Source organism: Drosophila melanogaster, chromosome 2L (genome assembly GCF_000001215.4).
Source record: "Drosophila melanogaster chromosome 2L".
Lineage (NCBI taxonomy): Eukaryota > Metazoa > Arthropoda > Insecta > Diptera > Drosophilidae > Drosophila > Drosophila melanogaster.
Genome location: NT_033779.5, coordinates 14998878 through 15015790, shown reverse-complemented (window position 1 = coordinate 15015790; position 16913 = coordinate 14998878). Strand labels below are relative to the sequence as shown.

General features: G+C 42.0%; 5 protein-coding genes and 1 long non-coding RNA gene across 7 annotated transcripts, besides 1 other annotated feature; 3 read left to right on the top strand and 3 right to left on the bottom strand.

Moving 5' to 3' along the window:
• The first annotated feature begins 3123 nt into the window (after positions 1-3123).
• On the top strand, positions 3124-3976 carry lncRNA:CR43856 (long non-coding RNA:CR43856). The gene has a single exon (NR_073776.2). It is a non-coding gene; the product is annotated as a long non-coding RNA:CR43856 (long non-coding RNA).
• Positions 3977-4026: 50 nt separating this feature from the next.
• Rnmt (RNA guanine-7 methyltransferase) lies at positions 4027-5852 on the bottom strand. The gene is made up of 2 exons (NM_078844.4): positions 4573-5852; positions 4027-4515 (listed from the first exon to the last, which is right to left on the bottom strand). Exons 1-2 carry the CDS (start codon positions 5771-5773, stop codon positions 4433-4435), a joined length of 1284 nt encoding a protein of 427 aa, NP_523568.2. The 5' UTR covers positions 5774-5852; the 3' UTR covers positions 4027-4432.
• A 214-nt stretch (positions 5853-6066) lies between these two features.
• THG (tRNA-histidine guanylyltransferase) lies at positions 6067-7302 on the top strand. Of its 2 annotated transcripts, NM_001201886.1 has the most exons (3): positions 6067-6087; positions 6193-6341; positions 6397-7302. In NM_001201886.1, the coding sequence occupies exons 2-3, from the start codon at positions 6194-6196 to the stop codon at positions 7107-7109; spliced, it is 861 nt and encodes a 286-aa protein (NP_001188815.1). In that variant the 5' UTR covers positions 6067-6087; position 6193; the 3' UTR covers positions 7110-7302. The 2 variants fall into 2 exon arrangements, with proteins under 2 accessions (NP_001188815.1, NP_609737.1); NM_135893.2 differs by lacking the exon at positions 6067-6087 and having other exon boundaries at positions 6099-6341.
• NC2beta (Negative Cofactor 2beta) lies at positions 7253-7978 on the bottom strand. The gene has a single exon (NM_135892.4). It carries the CDS (start codon positions 7871-7873, stop codon positions 7322-7324), a length of 552 nt encoding a protein of 183 aa, NP_609736.1. The 5' UTR covers positions 7874-7978; the 3' UTR covers positions 7253-7321.
• A 381-nt stretch (positions 7979-8359) lies between these two features.
• Ankrd49 lies at positions 8360-9208 on the top strand. The gene is made up of 2 exons (NM_135891.4): positions 8360-8585; positions 8635-9208. Exons 1-2 carry the CDS (start codon positions 8450-8452, stop codon positions 9144-9146), a joined length of 648 nt encoding a protein of 215 aa, NP_609735.1. The 5' UTR covers positions 8360-8449; the 3' UTR covers positions 9147-9208.
• On the bottom strand, positions 9184-10058 carry DCTN5-p25 (Dynactin 5, p25 subunit). The gene is made up of 3 exons (NM_165097.4): positions 9919-10058; positions 9531-9830; positions 9184-9473 (listed from the first exon to the last, which is right to left on the bottom strand). The coding sequence occupies exons 1-3, from the start codon at positions 9964-9966 to the stop codon at positions 9252-9254; spliced, it is 570 nt and encodes a 189-aa protein (NP_723893.1). The 5' UTR covers positions 9967-10058; the 3' UTR covers positions 9184-9251.
• A 699-nt stretch (positions 10059-10757) lies between these two features.
• Positions 10758-10938: a mobile genetic element.
• Positions 10939-16913: the final 5975 nt, after the last annotated feature.

The window sequence follows — 16913 nt, the reverse complement described above, 5'->3', positions numbered from 1 at the left end:
AGCCGAAGCCCAAGGAAGGCAAGGTGAGGTCCTTGTCATTTAACTCACTTGTCGAGTTGACCTTTGTTCGCTTGGTTGCCGTGCTCCACCATAGAGCTAATGCCCAACTGCCACGCCTTGAGCTTGATCCATAGCAACTTGTACTTTTGTGTCCCCTCGCAAAACCCCCCCCCAAACCGCTCGACAAAAAAAGGGGAAACCCTGAAATATACAGCTAACCCCCCTTCACCAAACACACTTGGCTCTAAATACAAACTTGCCCCCCCCTGCTGATGGCCATGTGCATGTTTGATGAGCTTATCAAGGCTCCGGGATTATTGAATATTTTCAAATCGATATAGCCGTGCCAGCCACACCGTTAGTTGGCACCTTAATTGCCAACTGAATAAATCATTGACAATTTTGCAATTAGTTCGAGAACCTCAACTGTCCGCTCAAGTCGAAGGATTCTGCGGTCAAAAATAAACCATTTGCATTGGCCCAAAAGTAGTCAAGCCAAGAAATTGGAAGTTTTCCCATCGTCGACTTGGGAAATCAATTACTCAAATATTTATGTCCGCATGTGGAATTCGGGTATGCTGAAATGCACTTGTCTTGAACTCTGCCAGTGAATAAATGGCAATCGAAATTGCTGAGCGGATTAAATAACTTTCAGATGTGTGAATACGAGGGCATGGGTTATGGCCTATATTTGCACTGCCGTATAGGTTACAGAACGCACTTATTGTTTAGATATTTGAATTGATTTCATAGACAGTTAGAGCAGAAACGGCACTAATTAAACCAAATCCACTCAAGAGCAAATTGGTAAACAGCAGTTTGAAAATTAACATTGCGCAATTGTTATGCATTGATAAATTGATGATTTATTTATGAATTTTCTGTATTCCAATGTTATTTTGGCATAGGCCAGCTATTATTTTGAACTCTGATTTTGATTTCTAGTTCACTCTAAATTCACGTTTTAATTACATAAAATTATAAATGTTTTCAGTGAAATATTTAGCGAATTTGCTTTGAATAGAACGTTTATTTTATGTTATGGTAATCTCCTAAAACTATTCAATAAAATGAAAGTTATTATTGAATGGGCGATTTAAAACATTTGCAGGCACAGCTGCAATCAGCAATCAACATGAAATAGTGTGATAATGTTAATTGAAAAGATTGTGGCTTGTTATGGATTTCCATGAAAAGAGAAAAAATGCATAATGTTTTATTGTAAATATATAAATATATTCTGTTAAAATGAAATTATAAGTTTTTTAAAGAATAGTATATTTAAATAAGCATAAGATTACGGAAGTAACTGCTTGACAACCCTTTCATATTGGCATGACATTTGAATTCAATGAGTCTGCATAGAATTCGCAAGCAAAACCCTTGCCAAGCCATAGAATTAAATGTAATTACTGAGCCAACATTCGGCCCCAAGTTGGCAATGTAGATGCCCCACTGTCGTGGTTGCACAAATGCATCCGACCGAGCCAAGAGTAACTACCACAACGAATGTGGCAACACTCAGGCATTGAGCAGGAGCAGGGTTCAAGTTTCTCTTTGGCCAGGAAAGAACCACAAAAGATTACCGAGCGATGAGCTGCAGCTCATCATCTTCACATCCTTTCAATGGGCGCCGCTAAGTCCTTGGGCACATATGTATATGTATGTATGTGTGGTATGCACAAATATGTGTGGAACGTTTCATTTTTTATACATCCCTTATTATTATTTCCACCGCACCCCCCTCTCCCCACGGTGCGCTCAACTTTTCTTCTCTTGTTTCGCTCTACCTTCTTTTTGGTTTTGTGTTAAATTGTTGCGTTAACCAAGCCAACCAGCTTCGGGGGCAATCCTTGTAAAAAGTTTAGCATAGCAGAAGGCGCACACAGACATGCTCGCAGCCATTCACACAGAGCCACCAACACAGTCGCACGCCTGGCATGCGTTTTTCACATTGTTTCATGCGGTTGAATAAACACAGGCGCACACACACACGCACATACCGTCAAAAGGCACGCACACACACACACACACTCATGCATTTTATGATCTGCACAAATAGGACCAAGAGAGTAAGAGCGCGAGGGGGAAAGACACACAGAGAGAGAGAGAGAGAGAGAGAGAGAGACGCAAAGACACTTATTCGCTCGCTTGCCTCGACAGGCTTACAAAACAAACATTGCGGCATGTTTTCTGTTTGCACACACTGCGTATACGTACCATGGTCCTTACATTTCCTACCTGCGCTTTGTCAGTGCCCAGCAGCACCAACACACCGACACACTACCTTCCACACAAACAAATTGCAGTCACGTACATATGCACATTACTCAGTTCGGCCTGGACAGCAGTTGTGGCACAGTCCTTAACCCTTGATCAGCTGGTAGATTTTAGTTTTCATCGTCGGATGGTAAAAATATATGTTGTTGGTATTATGTCATTGTATTGATATAAATAATATTTATTAATATTAAGCAAACAAAACAACCCCAAAGGTGTCTAAAGTATTTTACAATCGATTGTAACTTTTTCTTGAAATATGATTATGTAGCATACTTTTCAGGAGAGTCCTTTTAGGGCAGAACTCATCGCGCTCTGAAAACATATCTCGATCGTAGTGAGTGCTCACTCCATGTTGAAACTGCATCTTAAACAAGTTTAAATTTAAATAAATACTTTCAGAAATGAAAAATCACAAACTAAGCAAACTGATTTGCTTGATCTAATTTCAGACGCCCAATTACAACATATTCTTTAGGGCTACAAAAACTTGTAATTCGAGTCGCCTGAAAGTTTAAAATGTTAATTTGATGCACTGGGGTGGGATGTCTGCCAATCCCCAATGTTTGGGTTAAAAGTGAACTAATTTACATAGACCGCATGGTACAATGCGCAGGCGGCCGCATGGAGAAGGTAACAAAAAGATTCATTAGGGCCAATCAGTGCAAAGCGAGTCGTGGCGAAGGACATGCGGAGAGTACCTGGCCAAAAGCGGCGGCTTGACGGCTGGTCTGGGTGGTTCAGGTAGTTTCAGTACGTTTAATGGTGGCCTGAGTTGGGCTGAGGTGGTTCTGGCCAAGCCGTGTGTGTGTGTGTGTAAACGTAAACAGCTCGGCCAGGCTCCGTTGTTTGCCTTATAAATACGCACGCTCTACTTTAAACAAAAGCGTAGTCGCCCTATACCATTCCGTATCCCTATCCCAACACCCATCCACCCACTCACGAACACGTGCCTGTCCTGTCGTCCTCAGTGTTGTGCGTCAGTATGTGCAAAACAAATTTAAACTTTACACCCAAAGTTGTTTTTTATGAGCGAAACTTTAAATAATGGAATTATCTGACAAGAAGTTGGCCAGAGGACGAGGCCAAGGAAAAGCGCCGGAAGACGGCCAAAGTGCTCAGCCCTAAGCGATAATGAAAGAAAGAGCTAACTGATTGGGCCAATATAAAGTTTGCAGTCGCTTCGAAACCAATCAATGGTGTAATTTATGCCGCTATTTTCTCCATGCCCCCCCATGGCACCCCAACCAGCACCATCGCACATCAGCATATCAAAAAGCGAACCAGGGCAGCACCACCATCTCCAACACCAACCCCACTTTCGGCCCGTTATTAAATATTTATTTACACTTCAGCTACAATAATTCATTGATGCATCGAGCGCCTGGCACGACACGCTTTCTCTTTTCGCCACCGACTGGTTGGGGTCGCTCCAGAGCTGAGCTGAACAGGTTGGGTCGCTGGCGGGCACGACCCGGCAACGTAAACGTCAGGACTAACCTTTGCCCGATGTCCTTCAAAGGCGCCGTCGCTGTGAAAGCAACAGCTGTGCGCTCTCTCTCGGCCAGCGAGCTTCGTCCTGCGAAGCTTTCTTCGACATCTCACTTCCAGTTTCGAACTTGGCCAAAGCCCTCTTATCAAAGCTTTCGAAATAGGCGGATTGAAAGGCGGCTCAAGCGAGGGCCATTCAAAAGTTAACCAGTTATTTAGTAGTTTGGAATTTAATTGTAAATAATACTGATTTTTCCATTGAAGTCATTTTATTAGTTTTCATTATTTAGCTTACGAAATATTCTGTAATATTTATAAATACGTCTCTTCTAACTATAGTACGGACTCAATAGTAAATAAAATTTTCTAAATTAAAAATTTTTATTAGCAAAATGACATTCTCGATTTACATTGAAATTTCGTAGCTTGATGGTTGGTGGCTTTCTCGTAAATTTGTTAAATATCTCCTAGACTGGACAATAAAATTTGAATTGAAACCTATGAACACAAACAAACATACCCTTAGTTTTACGAATTGTAACCTACGGAGCTAATCTTTTCTGAAATTAATAATCTGTTCATGCTTTCGAGTATAAACTTTAAAAGTGCTAAGCCACGGGTACAGAATAATAGTCTATAACGTGAATGTTTTTGGCAATAATCAGTCGTCAAATTCGAACAATGGTTTGCCATTGGTGTCCCAGGTGTTTTTGCATTTCTTAAAGGCACAAACCAAATAAAGAGCTGAAATAAGAAGCTATTTAGTAATGGAATTCAGAAGTCGATGCTGAGTAAACTCACTTGCTGCTTCCCATTCGGATTTCGAGAGGGTTCCCACCGACCTGCTTCGCTGTGCTCCCTGAAAGTTACTCACATGGGCGAACTCTTCATCATTCTCGCAGCGCTGTGGCTGCACCGACTCCAAGCCGGACATTCGCTGCAGAAGATGCCGCCCGTGGTGCAGATTTTCCTTGTAGTAATCCGCAAATGTGGAGCGCTTCAATAGCTGCAGACCGTATTTTCTGCCCAGCTTGACCAGCGTGGGAAAATGCACTAGGAACTCGGGGCAATCGACAACGCCCTCCAAGTGAAACTGATACTTGGCTCCGAAAAGCGGCAAAGGATCCGTTTCGCAGTCAAATTCAATGCTGTACACATCGTTACCGAAACGCCGGGCATCTGGACCGGCTGCCCTTAGCCTGCGGATGATCTCGTAGGCATCCGGCATTGTGGCTATGAAGAAGCCACCGGGTTTCAGACACTCGGCTGCATTCCGCATCATGCAATCTGCCTGCGCCATTGACTCGAAGCAATAGTGAAAGGCAAACTGACAGGACACGAGATTCAGCTGAAGCGAAGGATCCTTATACCGTTCCCGCAGGCGCACTAATGTGGAGTCGCAGGCAAAAAACTCCGCGGTAAACTTATTCGCAAATTTCGACTTCTCCGATCGCTGCAGGATGTCCTGATATCGCCGCTGGCACTGCTCCACCGACACCTCAGCGATGTCGGTGCAGATGAGGTGGGAGATGGCAGCCTTCTCCCATTTGAGAAGGTCACCGCCCTTGCCGCAGCACATGTCCAGAACTCTGAGAGCATCACCCATGCGTTTGTTCTGCTTAATCTGCGACATATACTCGTTGATCAGCTGGCTCTTGATCCAGTTGTTAAAGTTCCTCATGAAGAATATCTTTGACTTCTGACGATCCTTGCGGCCCGCCTCCTTCAGCTCGTTGTAGTGGTGTGCCACCACATGTGTGTTGGCCGCTCCGCTGGCAGCCTCCGTTTCCGGCTCATCCTGATCATCTGCTCCACTTCCATTGCCCTTCCCGCCAGGCTCATCGTAGTACTCCCTCGGTGATTTACTAACATGCGGCTCCTGATTTGGTGCAGACGTGGTCTCCGCTTGGCCCTCGCTCTCCTCGTCGTCCGACAGGCTGACTGCTTTGTGTGCGCGGGCGAACTGCTCGTCTGCCGCGTTTTGTTCGTAATTAAGACTCATAGTCTCTATTAATTTTCTGTTTTGCCGGATGACCAACAGTCGTTGCCTATCGAAGTTATCGGGTCAGTTAGGAATGAGTGCACGAGTGCTATCGGCACTCGATGTTATTTCGCGCGGAAAGTATTCAGAATAAGAAATATACATTTTAGATTTAAATTTATTTTTCTTCCTAATTAATTTTTTATAAACCAATATTCTCTAAACCATCCTCATTAGCTACTTTTAAGATTAAAGCTAAACAGATTTTAAAAGTTCCATCACTAGTCAAGCACTAGTTAACAGTGCTGTTAATGGAAAACATCAATCAGCTGTTGGTAACTCATGCATTTCTTAACTTTTTAAATGCGGTTGCTTGGAACTTTGAATAAATTTGTTAAATTATTGAATTATTCCCTTGCCCGGAATTTTCCAAAACGCAGCATGGCCTGCAGCAGATTCGAGTACGTTAAATCCTTTGAGCAGGACGACAGCATACTGCCTAATGTGTGGATAGTCATACGAATAGACGGCAAAAAGTTCCACAAGTTCTCCAAGACGCACGATTTTGAAAAGCCCAACGATGAAAATGGTAAGAAAAAACACTCATTATAGTTCTTAATAATCCCATTAAATATTCGCTTTAGCTCTCAATGTGATGAATGCTGCTGCCACGGCGGTGATGCAGGAGTTTCGGGATATTGTCCTCGCCTACGGTCAAAGTGATGAGTACTCCTTTGTTTTTCGCAAAGAGACGGCAGCGTTCAAGCGACGATCCGCCAAACTGCTCACCTACGTCACCAGCTTGTTCTCCTCGAGCTATGTAATGCAATGGTCCAAGTGGATGAATCTGCCATTGGCCTATGCTCCGTGTTTCGATGGTCGCGTTGTTCTGTATCCTTCGGAGCAGAATCTAAAGGACTATCTCAGCTGGCGACAGGCCGATGTGCATGTGAACAACCTGTACAATACCGCCTTTTGGAAACTCGTTTTGGAAAAAGGCCTGACGAACCAGCAAGCCGAGGCGAAACTCCGTGGCACCTTTTCGGCGGACAAAAATGAGCTGCTCTTCCAGGAATTCGGGATAAATTACAACAATCTGCCGGCAATGTACAGAAAGGGAACGATTCTGCTGAGAAAACGCGTGATATTGGGTGAGAAGAGCAGGCAGGCCGTGGTGCCGCTGCACGAGGATCTGATATCTTCGCAGTTCTGGAAGGAACACACCGAAATATTGGGAAAATATGTGCCAGGCACATACGACGCACCACAAACTTTTCCCCGATTGGTGGAGATGCAAATAAATGGCAAGGATGACAATGAGGCGGAGGAGCCACAAAATCTGGCTGGTACCAGCTGATATAATAACGAATAGTCTTGCATTTTTAAAGATTAAAGTTACGATACATCTAAGGAAGTCGTTTCGGAGATTGAGGATGCGGTGCCCAGGCTGCTGGAGTGAAGGACAAACGGATGATCCGTAATGAAGAGTAGCTAATAGTTGAAAGTTCAACTTATGGCATATATTTTAAGATTAAATCTACACTAAGCTCATAGAAAGACTATTTCCTACTAGTAGTCGTCGTCGTCATCGTCATCGTCATCCTCACTTGGCTTGCTGGCAACGGAGCCGTCTGCCAGCGGTGGTCGCTGCACCATTGCTGCCGCTTGCATGCTCATCCACTGCTGCTGCTCCTCGCGCGCCTGCTCCTCGCGTGCCTTGGCGAACAGCTCCTGCTGCTGGCGCAGCAGCTCCTCCTCCGGAATGCCCAGGTTCTCTAGGCGCGTGCTCTGGCGCCTTCGCTTGGCTGCCACCTCCTTGCAGTCGTGCAGAACGGCCTCCGCCTCTTGTTTGTAGTCGTGAAAACCCAAGCGTTCCAACGCCTCCAGGACGTGCTCTGCGTTTATCGTCTTCTTGTTGCGCATGTTGCACACCTCGTTGGCCTCCGAACTGATCAGATGAATGAACTCTGAGCAGCAGTTGAGTATCAGCTCGCGACTCTCGTTGGCCACCCGCACCGTGGGCACCAGCTCCTTGATGATCTTGTTGATGCTGGCCCGTGGCAGGGTCAGCTCGTCGTCCTCGGCGCTGGGCGGCAGTAGTTCTTCCTGCGGATTCGACATGGCGTCCTGGTTTCAAGGAACAAACAAACAAACAAACTTGGAAGCAGATGTTTTTCTCGGATTTACTAGTATAGTGTGCTAGAGTGGCCGTTTACTGCTAACAGAAAAATGTAATCGAAAAATTATTGTTTTTGTAAATAAATGAAATCATTAATTGATTGAAATGAACTATATAAAGCATATATAGCTAAAAATAAAATATATAAATGATGATATAAAATGATGTATATCATTTATGTATTCAACACAAATTTAATGGCTTAATAATCTTTGATTAATTTGATTTTGATGAATATTATAAATAATACAGCCTTTTTTTAAATGGCAGACTTTTCAAATAAAAGAATAATTTTTTTATAATTCCTACCATTATTTATATAAATAGTTTTTTTTTTTTTATTTGAAAAACCAAATGTACTGTTCTTTTTAAAACTCCACTCTTCGTTTAGTATATTTTTAAGTGTTTAGTATTTTTTTAAGTGTACTTAAGCGGCTAAGCAACGGTCACTTTGAGAAATAGAAAACAAAAAGTTGAGCTGTTTAAATTCCGGCTTATTATTAATATATTACCACAAAATGGGGGACTACGATTCCGATGATGAAAAATCACAGGTGGAGAAGCTGCGCCACGCCAAAGTGCCGCGCGGAATGTTCGTGAGCGGCTGGGACGACGATGCCGACGAACTGATCGAAGAGGACAAGAACCCACAAAGTAAGTAGAATACATTTTAGAGAAATAGTTTAATTAAACATCATCATAGGCAGCATTGAACGCATGATTCTGTGGGCGGTGAACGAGAACCGCATCAGCGAGGTGCGGGAAATCCTAAAACTGGACGCAGACACCGTGAACGCCAAGGATAACGACGGATACACGCCGCTGCACCGAGCTGCCTATAATAACTTTGTGGATATGGCCAAGTTGCTGCTGCAGTACCATGCCAATCCCAACGCCCGCACGGAGCTGGGATGGACGCCATTGCACTCCGCCTGCAAGTGGAACAATGCGGATTGCGCCCATTTGCTGCTGCAGTTTGGCGCCGATGTAAATGCGGAATCGGACGGCAAGCAGACGCCGCTTCACATAACCGCCACTGTGTCCAATTGTCGGAATACGGCCACGGTCCTTCTGCTGGACCGATACATCCAGCCGCGCAAGGAGAACAACTCCGAGGAACTGGCCTCGGTGATTGCCCGTCGTACTGGCATGAGTTTTCCCATTTTCGAGTCCGGCGAGGAAGCCTACGACTGCGAAACGGGACTGATAGATTAATCACTTAATAGTCAAACTATGCGCATACTTATAGAATAACTAATATAATATGTTTATTTCATAAATAATGTTTTCTGTCGATGGAATTGGTAGACACCACGATTTTCAGCTGGCTGGCGCTGGAGCCCTCACGAAATGCTCGTAGAATGACTTAGTGTAGTTGATCATCTCGTCCTGCATGGCGGCGGGCACAAAATACGGATTGCCCTGGCCACCCTCGATGGTTCCCCTCGCCGTGTAACGCATGTAGCTGGACACGGTAGTTTCTGGCGGCAGGACAGCCCCATCCTCAATTACACAGCAGTCTTTCAAAACACAGCGACGGCCCTGAAAGATGGTAAAAGTAAATGGATTACAAGGGTATAACAATAAGTAATAGCTTACTATGATGGCATTCTTGCCGATGTACACATAGGATCCAATGGTGGCCGCCGAGACGACTGCTCCTTCGCCAACGAAAACATGCTCACCGACGTGCATGGGAAAGAAGGCGATTCCCTTGCTGAATTGTTTGTACGGCGGTCGGATGACGGAGTTCTTGCCAATCACACAATATCTTCCCGTCCGGACATTGGCCAGATCGCCGCGAATGATGGCGCCGCTCTGTACGATCACCTTGCCGTTCAAAATAATGTTTTGGGAACCACAGAGCACCGTGTGGCGACTAACTTTGTTACCCGAAGCCTGTAAACAATCAGTTTTTTGGTCATGATGAGGTCATCTCTTAGTGCTTAAATGGAATCCCAAAGCGGAAGTCAGTGCGAATACTTGCCGTCTCTACGTATTCATCTTTGCTGTAGTAGGTATCCGGAATTTCCATGATTAATCAGCAGTTTTAAAAACTATTTTTAAGTAAAGTAAATAAAATAGTGAAACTGCACTTGCGAAAATATTTCGACCAGCTGATGTGTGTGGTCGCAGTGTATAGTTGGTAAAATACCAAATGTAACGCGTTAAGTCAAGACCTAAACCACATTAGCTTGGCGCCAAATTTGAATTCAAATTCGTTGCATTCCATTGATTTTCCATTGAAGAGCTTGGCATTACATCTAATTATTAATTAGACACACGCGAAGTTTTACAAATTACAAGCTGCCTTGGCGGGTGCATAGAAAACCCAGGTGTTTAACCCACTTTGACCCTGAACTTTTAGCCATAATTCTCAAATCACGATGCACATCTAGACAGCTGCTCTTCAGGCGCAAATCTGCTGGCAGAACGAAAAGAATGTGCATAATTGAACTCACACAGCTGTTGGCTGAAAGCGCAGTAAGCTCCGCCGCCTCCCATTGACGCACCGACCTTCCAAAACTTTTAACTTCCCGCTGTCCGACGCTCCAACGAAGTTCCAATTAATGCGCTCCTTAATAATCGCGAGACCCAGCCCATTGGCTTAACCTTCGCGGGGCACGCTCGAATGCCTCAAGCGGCGGCAGCTCTGGCAGCATTTTAATTTGTTTATGTTTTCATTACTATTTTCTTCGTTTGGCTCTCCACATTTTGCAGAAGTAAGCAAAGCTATGGATTTGCGGGCTTTTCCATATATGATTTAACTACGCTTAAAGAATGTCAATTAAACAATAAAGAAGACTATGTAAAGTTGAAAGGGTATACTAGATTCGTTAAATAATATGTAACAGGTAGAAGCAAGGGTTTCCGACTAAATAAAGTATATATATTCTTGATCAGGATCTGTCCGTTTGAACGTAGAGATCGCAGGAACTATAAAAGCTATTTGAGATAAAAGCTAGAAGGCTGAGTAAAGGGTATCTAATAGTCAGAGAACTCGACTCTCTTGTTTTTTTTTAATCATTTTCCATACATTCTTTAACAGATTTTACGAAAATATTAACTAAACATGGAGAAATAGTAACGAAATTTGTTAGCGCAGAAATCTTTTGTTATATTCAGACTTTTAAGAACAACTGCCTTTCTTAGCTACAATGAATTTCCCCACCCCACTTGACCTTCTTGGTTTGAACTATCTGAACTTTGCCATTATTGCTTTTCTATGCCAATTACTGCAAACAATTGTGCCAGTCTATTGAAGCTTTGAAGAATCCGCCAAAAGCAAAGAACACAAATCGTTTAACCTTCGGCGAGAAAAACCGCATCGGAATCTATTAATCTGTTTGGTGTTTGCACTTTTGAACTTAAGGTTAATAAACTTGAACTTGAATAATGTTTGGAAATTAATTGAGTTGTGCACACAAACAACTCTTCAATCGGTTGATCAAACAAATTATTCCAATTTGTTTCATTTCGGATTTAAAAATGGTGCCTATTGTTAAGTGTGATTTTCAGCAAGGCGAAACTGAGATGAATCGGTTATTAATTAAGTGTTTGATTAAATATACGAAGCAGCTTCAATCATTTCTCGATGCTGGTGATTAAAGCAAATCTAAACGATAAAGTGATTTAAGATATAGGGAGATATGAAATCCGAAATCAACCTAGGTACATACTTTTGTAACCTCAAGGTAATTTTCTGTAATATTTGTAACTTTCCCTGCCAGCAATTAGAAGTCCATGGCCGCGAAGGTCTTGACTTCGTCGTAGAACGTGTAGTCAAGTGTTTGCCTTACACTAGTCCAACAGCGATCGAATAAACTCTTCTGCCACATTTCGACCTTGGGCAGCCCACGAAGGAGGGCCGCGAGCTATGTGTGTGTATGTAAATATTTACAATAGCCAACTCATCCGCGACCTTGATAATTGGTTTCTGTTGTATCAAGTGGCTGTTGTTGGGAAAACTCATTATTAAATGGCCAGCTAATCAAGATCAAGAAACACGCACTCTGCCCTTCCCATCGCCACCAAAAAAAGACAATCGCTCACGATCGCATTGATCTTGATGGCTTTATGGCTATAAAATTTTTGAATTGTTTTCTCCGAGACAAAACCGGCGGCACTAGATCGCATAATTATTGAATGGAAATTACACTGAAACTAAAACAATGCCAGTGCTATCCAGTTAGATAGTCATGTCATGTTTAATTGAATAATTGCAAATGGCTTACATATATACATATGTGTATATATATATGTGATTTGGCCAAGAACAGGCGAGTTGTAATAATGCAATAATGAAGGTGAAACGACAAATGAAATTAATTGGAATTAGCAAAATTGTGAAAATACTTGTTGCATTCAATGCGCGCAAGGTAAGTTGGAGTGAAAGAGTCAGTCTGAGAATGTTGCATAATATTTTCACTTTTTTCCCCCAGCTGACCGACAAAAACAAAAAGAAAAAAAATTAAATCCCGCAAGTGAAACGAGTTTTTTGTTCAAGTCTTTTGTTTCGATCGATAACATGCATCTATTGACAACTCGCAGATAATTTCCTATGTTGGTGTGTATGCTGCACATGTGTAGTTGCATATATTCACTAAGTTTCAGATTGACAGAACAAAGGTGACTATCAGATTCTCGGAATGTGAGTAATTCAAGGATCTTTTGAGTATGCACTTTTCTGTCCATAAATGGCTACCCAATTTTGAGACTCCACCGAAAATTCTCTTAATAATTGATGTGACTAACATAATAACTAAGCACAACGAATTTCCATACTGTCCCATTTCACGCTAAAGTTGTTTTAAAGTTTCCTTCTTTAGAGACTCATATAGATATTTTATTGAAATTATAATAACATAGCTATTAAGTAAGTTTCATTTCTCAGAACGACTCCTTAAGTGTAAAGTTAAATTTTTAGAAAATGTGTTGCGTGATATATTATGGTTCTACCTTAGAACCCCATTAACCATATGCATTGGAGTGCCGCCTCCAGCTCTCCAGCGACCAAGCACTTTTTGGTTTCTATTAATTACAGTCATTACAATTCCATGTGGTGACCAAATGGCTTCCTCATGTCAAGATCCCAACGCGAAACGAGTAGCTCGCGATTAGCAACGAAGTTTTGAGAGCTCAGTTCAAAAGCCGAGTTCAAGAACTAACTAACGATTGTCTGACAATGACAGTAGCTCAACGGTTTGCGAGGGAGGGGGTATCCATAACTCTGTTGGATTTGGAGTTGGAGTTGCCAATGCTTGAGCTCAGCGCGACCAAACAAATAGCAATGAGAAATTGTGTGAATCGAGCAACAAATGAATGCGCTTTTGATGTGGCGTATATTTATAATACAAATTATGGGTACGTATATAACGAATTTCCCACCCACAGCCCCCTCTGGGATACGCTTGAATGGGCGTGGCATGCTGCAATTTGTTGCTTTTTGCCCCCAAAAAGCGACCTCAGATTGCCCAAGTTGTGCTAATTAAAACATTAACTCTGCCCCGAGGCTGAATTCGCATTAAATAACGATTGCCCGTGATTTTTTTTTTTGCTTTTTGCCGTTTTTTTTTTTACTTCTTATTTGCCAAAATCGATTATAATCAAATTTCAAGTGGCCCCCGTTCGGTACACGAAAAAATCAAAACCAGTAGAGAGTTAACTGTCAAAAAACCAACGCACGACAACGCCAGAAACAACATTGCTGACAACAGCAGCTACAGTGTGGAACATAGTTGTAAATCACATTGTTGAGTTCAGGACAGCTGATCTTTGCTGTGCTGACCAATTAAGTGCCATTTCAAGAGGCTTGAATGAACAGAATTTTGACAAGGAGTTCTTTTAATTAGGTCATATCCTTTTTTTAAAAACTATACTTTAAATATATATATGTCATGATGCATTTCTCGTAGCTTATTTGCCTTACGTTAATGCATTGTTCCAATTTTGATTGCTCTATTGGACTTCGCTTACTCTTTTTATTTTTTTCTTTTTGCATGCGGGCGCTAATAGTTTTGAACCTGACGAGAGACCTAAAAAATAAGCCAAATTCAATTTTCAGCTTTGTATGCCATGGGCAAGGCTAACCTCGAGCCACGAGCAGCGATTTAGATTCAGTCTCAGTATTTGGATCGGTCTGGATTTCGGGTATTAAACATATATAATTTGATTCAATTTGGTTTCTTGTTGTGACTCGGCTTGTTTCCACTTCCTTTTCGCCTTTCAGCGCGCTCGGTAAAATATGATATAATATAAAATGATATGATATCGGTATCGGTTTATAAGCCCTCCAACCCACTTAGCTGATAAACAGGTGATTAAGTCTCTTGTGTCTGTCAGTTGATTGAACTTTAAAGGTTTTCCAGCGACTCAGTGTCACATTCGTTTGGTTTCTCGCTGGGTGGCCCACTATTTGGTAATTGATTGACAATGATTGACAATCAAACTCCAGTTTGTATGAGCATATATTTCCATATAGGTAGCGTGCTCAATGGCTGGGCTTATTATTGTATCCAAGGCTTCCGTGCGAAGTGTGCCTCGGAAGTTGTTAGTGGGTGGAAGTAATTAAATTCGATTTTAAACATTCGATAACAACGAGAGTGGCGGTCAATGGTGGCTATGTAATTTTTTTGTGAGGGTTCTGTGAACTAGTGGCAAGGGTATCGCATCCGAGGTCAATCAGCAAGGGAAAACCTGGCCATACTTCTTACAACTAAATACTTTTGAGCTATTTTAAGAATTTATATAAGTAAGCATATTTCAAATATACTGATTTATATTTAAATACTCCTCATTTGTATATATAAGTTTTAGAGTAAACCATTTTTGATTACCAATAAATACAATCAATGAAGATAACTTTTGATGGATTGTAGTTCTAAACAGTGATTTTATTTAATTCAAAATTACCAATTCTTCTCATTGCCACCTCGTCAAGGTCGCACCTGTGGCGCCCGAGCACCTTTTAAGTGCCCCCCTTCCATCAACTGCCACAATTAGCCTCCAGAACCACCCAAGTCGTGTGTGTGTGCCGCCGCCTGTCACATCATCAACGCGCTCGTCAACAAAACAAGCCACCGGCCAAAATTGTATTAAAAATTAATTAAACAAAAAGCTGAGACTAATGTGAAAAACAATATAAAACACATTTGGCGCTTGCACTTGACCTTCCTCATTGCGAGCACTCGGACCAAAGAAAAAAAAAAAACGAAATGTATTAAATGTGGGAATTCGGGGGCTGAAAAGGCGGCAGGCATGCCGCATGCCACGTAATTCGTCGGTAGCCACTGTTTTTGCTGGAATTTCTGAGTTTGAACTTCATGAATTTAATTTGTGCGTAACGTATATTTCGCTTGTTTATAGTTTGTCGGGCTGAAATCAAGGCAACTGAATCGACTGAATTCAATTTCGGCGACTGTCGGCCGGCTTACATGGCGTATGCGCAACTTGATTAATTTATTACTCGGCGCATGTCTCTGAGTGCGTATGTAATTGTAATTGACATTCAAGTCGATTACTTCCTTATTTGGTTTTAAGTCAATTTTAGTGACGCATAGTTCGCTTCACTCGGGTAAACCTTTTGGAGCGTGAAATAAACATATTATTTTATCACTCAATTAATAATAATACAAAATACAGAAAATCTTAAGCCGTTTGCAACATTTTACTAATCATAGCTTATTCATAAGCCCTGCAAATCCAGTAAGTTATTATAATTTTTAAAAGCAATCTGCTTATTTGCCATCGCAAGCACTGCGGCTTCCATTAAGCCCATTATAATTATACTACAATTACCATTCCATCGACAGACAACAATCTCCCATCGCAGCACATTTAATGCACTATCATCGCACTGAACGGCAAAATCGAGAAGACCTTGAACTTGAGACGATTGCAAAGTAACTCCGAGAGCATCAGCACTCGCTTTATTTCCATTATAATTTTCCATTACACTGCCCTTTCCCTTTTTTTTTCGTGGTATAAACCTGGGGATATTTTGTATCTGCTTTTTTTTTTCTTCTTTTTGCCGCTGACAGCTGGCAGTTGAGTTATGAATGCTTTTAGTGGAGGTTCGCCGAAACTGAGTCAGTCGAGCAGTTCCAAAATCGGCAATAACAGAAACAATGTCCAACCGAAAGTGACCGCCGCGTGGTTTGCATTCCTGATATGGGACACGTACGGTGTCCGTCGTTTTTTTTTGTGGTCTACTTCGTCGGCGATTCTGTGGCCCCAGGGACCAACGACCGTCCTCGGTCTGGGCGCGCCAAATCCGTAGGCATCGCGACACATCCGGATTTTGTGTCTGTTTTTTATATTTTCATTTAAGTCTTAAACGGTAGCCGCATTATGCGTAGCTCAGAAGTTATCTCCTCTTGTCGAGTGATTAATTTTAATTTTTTTTTTTCGCTTTTATTGCTGAATAATTTTTATTTACTGCTTGCAATCGATAAATTTTTGTTGTTCGAAAAAGGGCATTTCATGTTGGCCATTCCCGTGCGGCCTGCAGTCGTTGACCGCTTTGAACTGACCTTGCCGCGCGAATTTTCGTTAATTTCAACTTTGTGGTCACCGCTTTGCTGCACTGGTCCGGGATGCTGTTGTTTATGTTTTTCAGACTTTTCTGGTTTTTATCGCCCATCAAGGTGATAGGTTTGCATATAAATGACGCTAGAACAAAAGACTTTGGCGACGAACTCGTGGTGACTAAACATGTGTACGAATTCACTGTGAGAGCAGTCAAAAGAATTGGTTTGCCCCAAGATATTTATTTTAATGGGAATGAATCATTGGACTGCGTAGCGGAAGTTTATTCGTAGCTAGGGAATCGATTATGATGAAGTCCGTTTGCCAATAAGCAAAAAAAAAAAACTAAACACCAGTTTTAAAAACCTTTTTCGAAGCATTTTTAACATAAAGTAAATATTTCAGTAGTTTAGATACTTCCTTTATAAATTGCATGCTGTAAAAATAGTTATACGA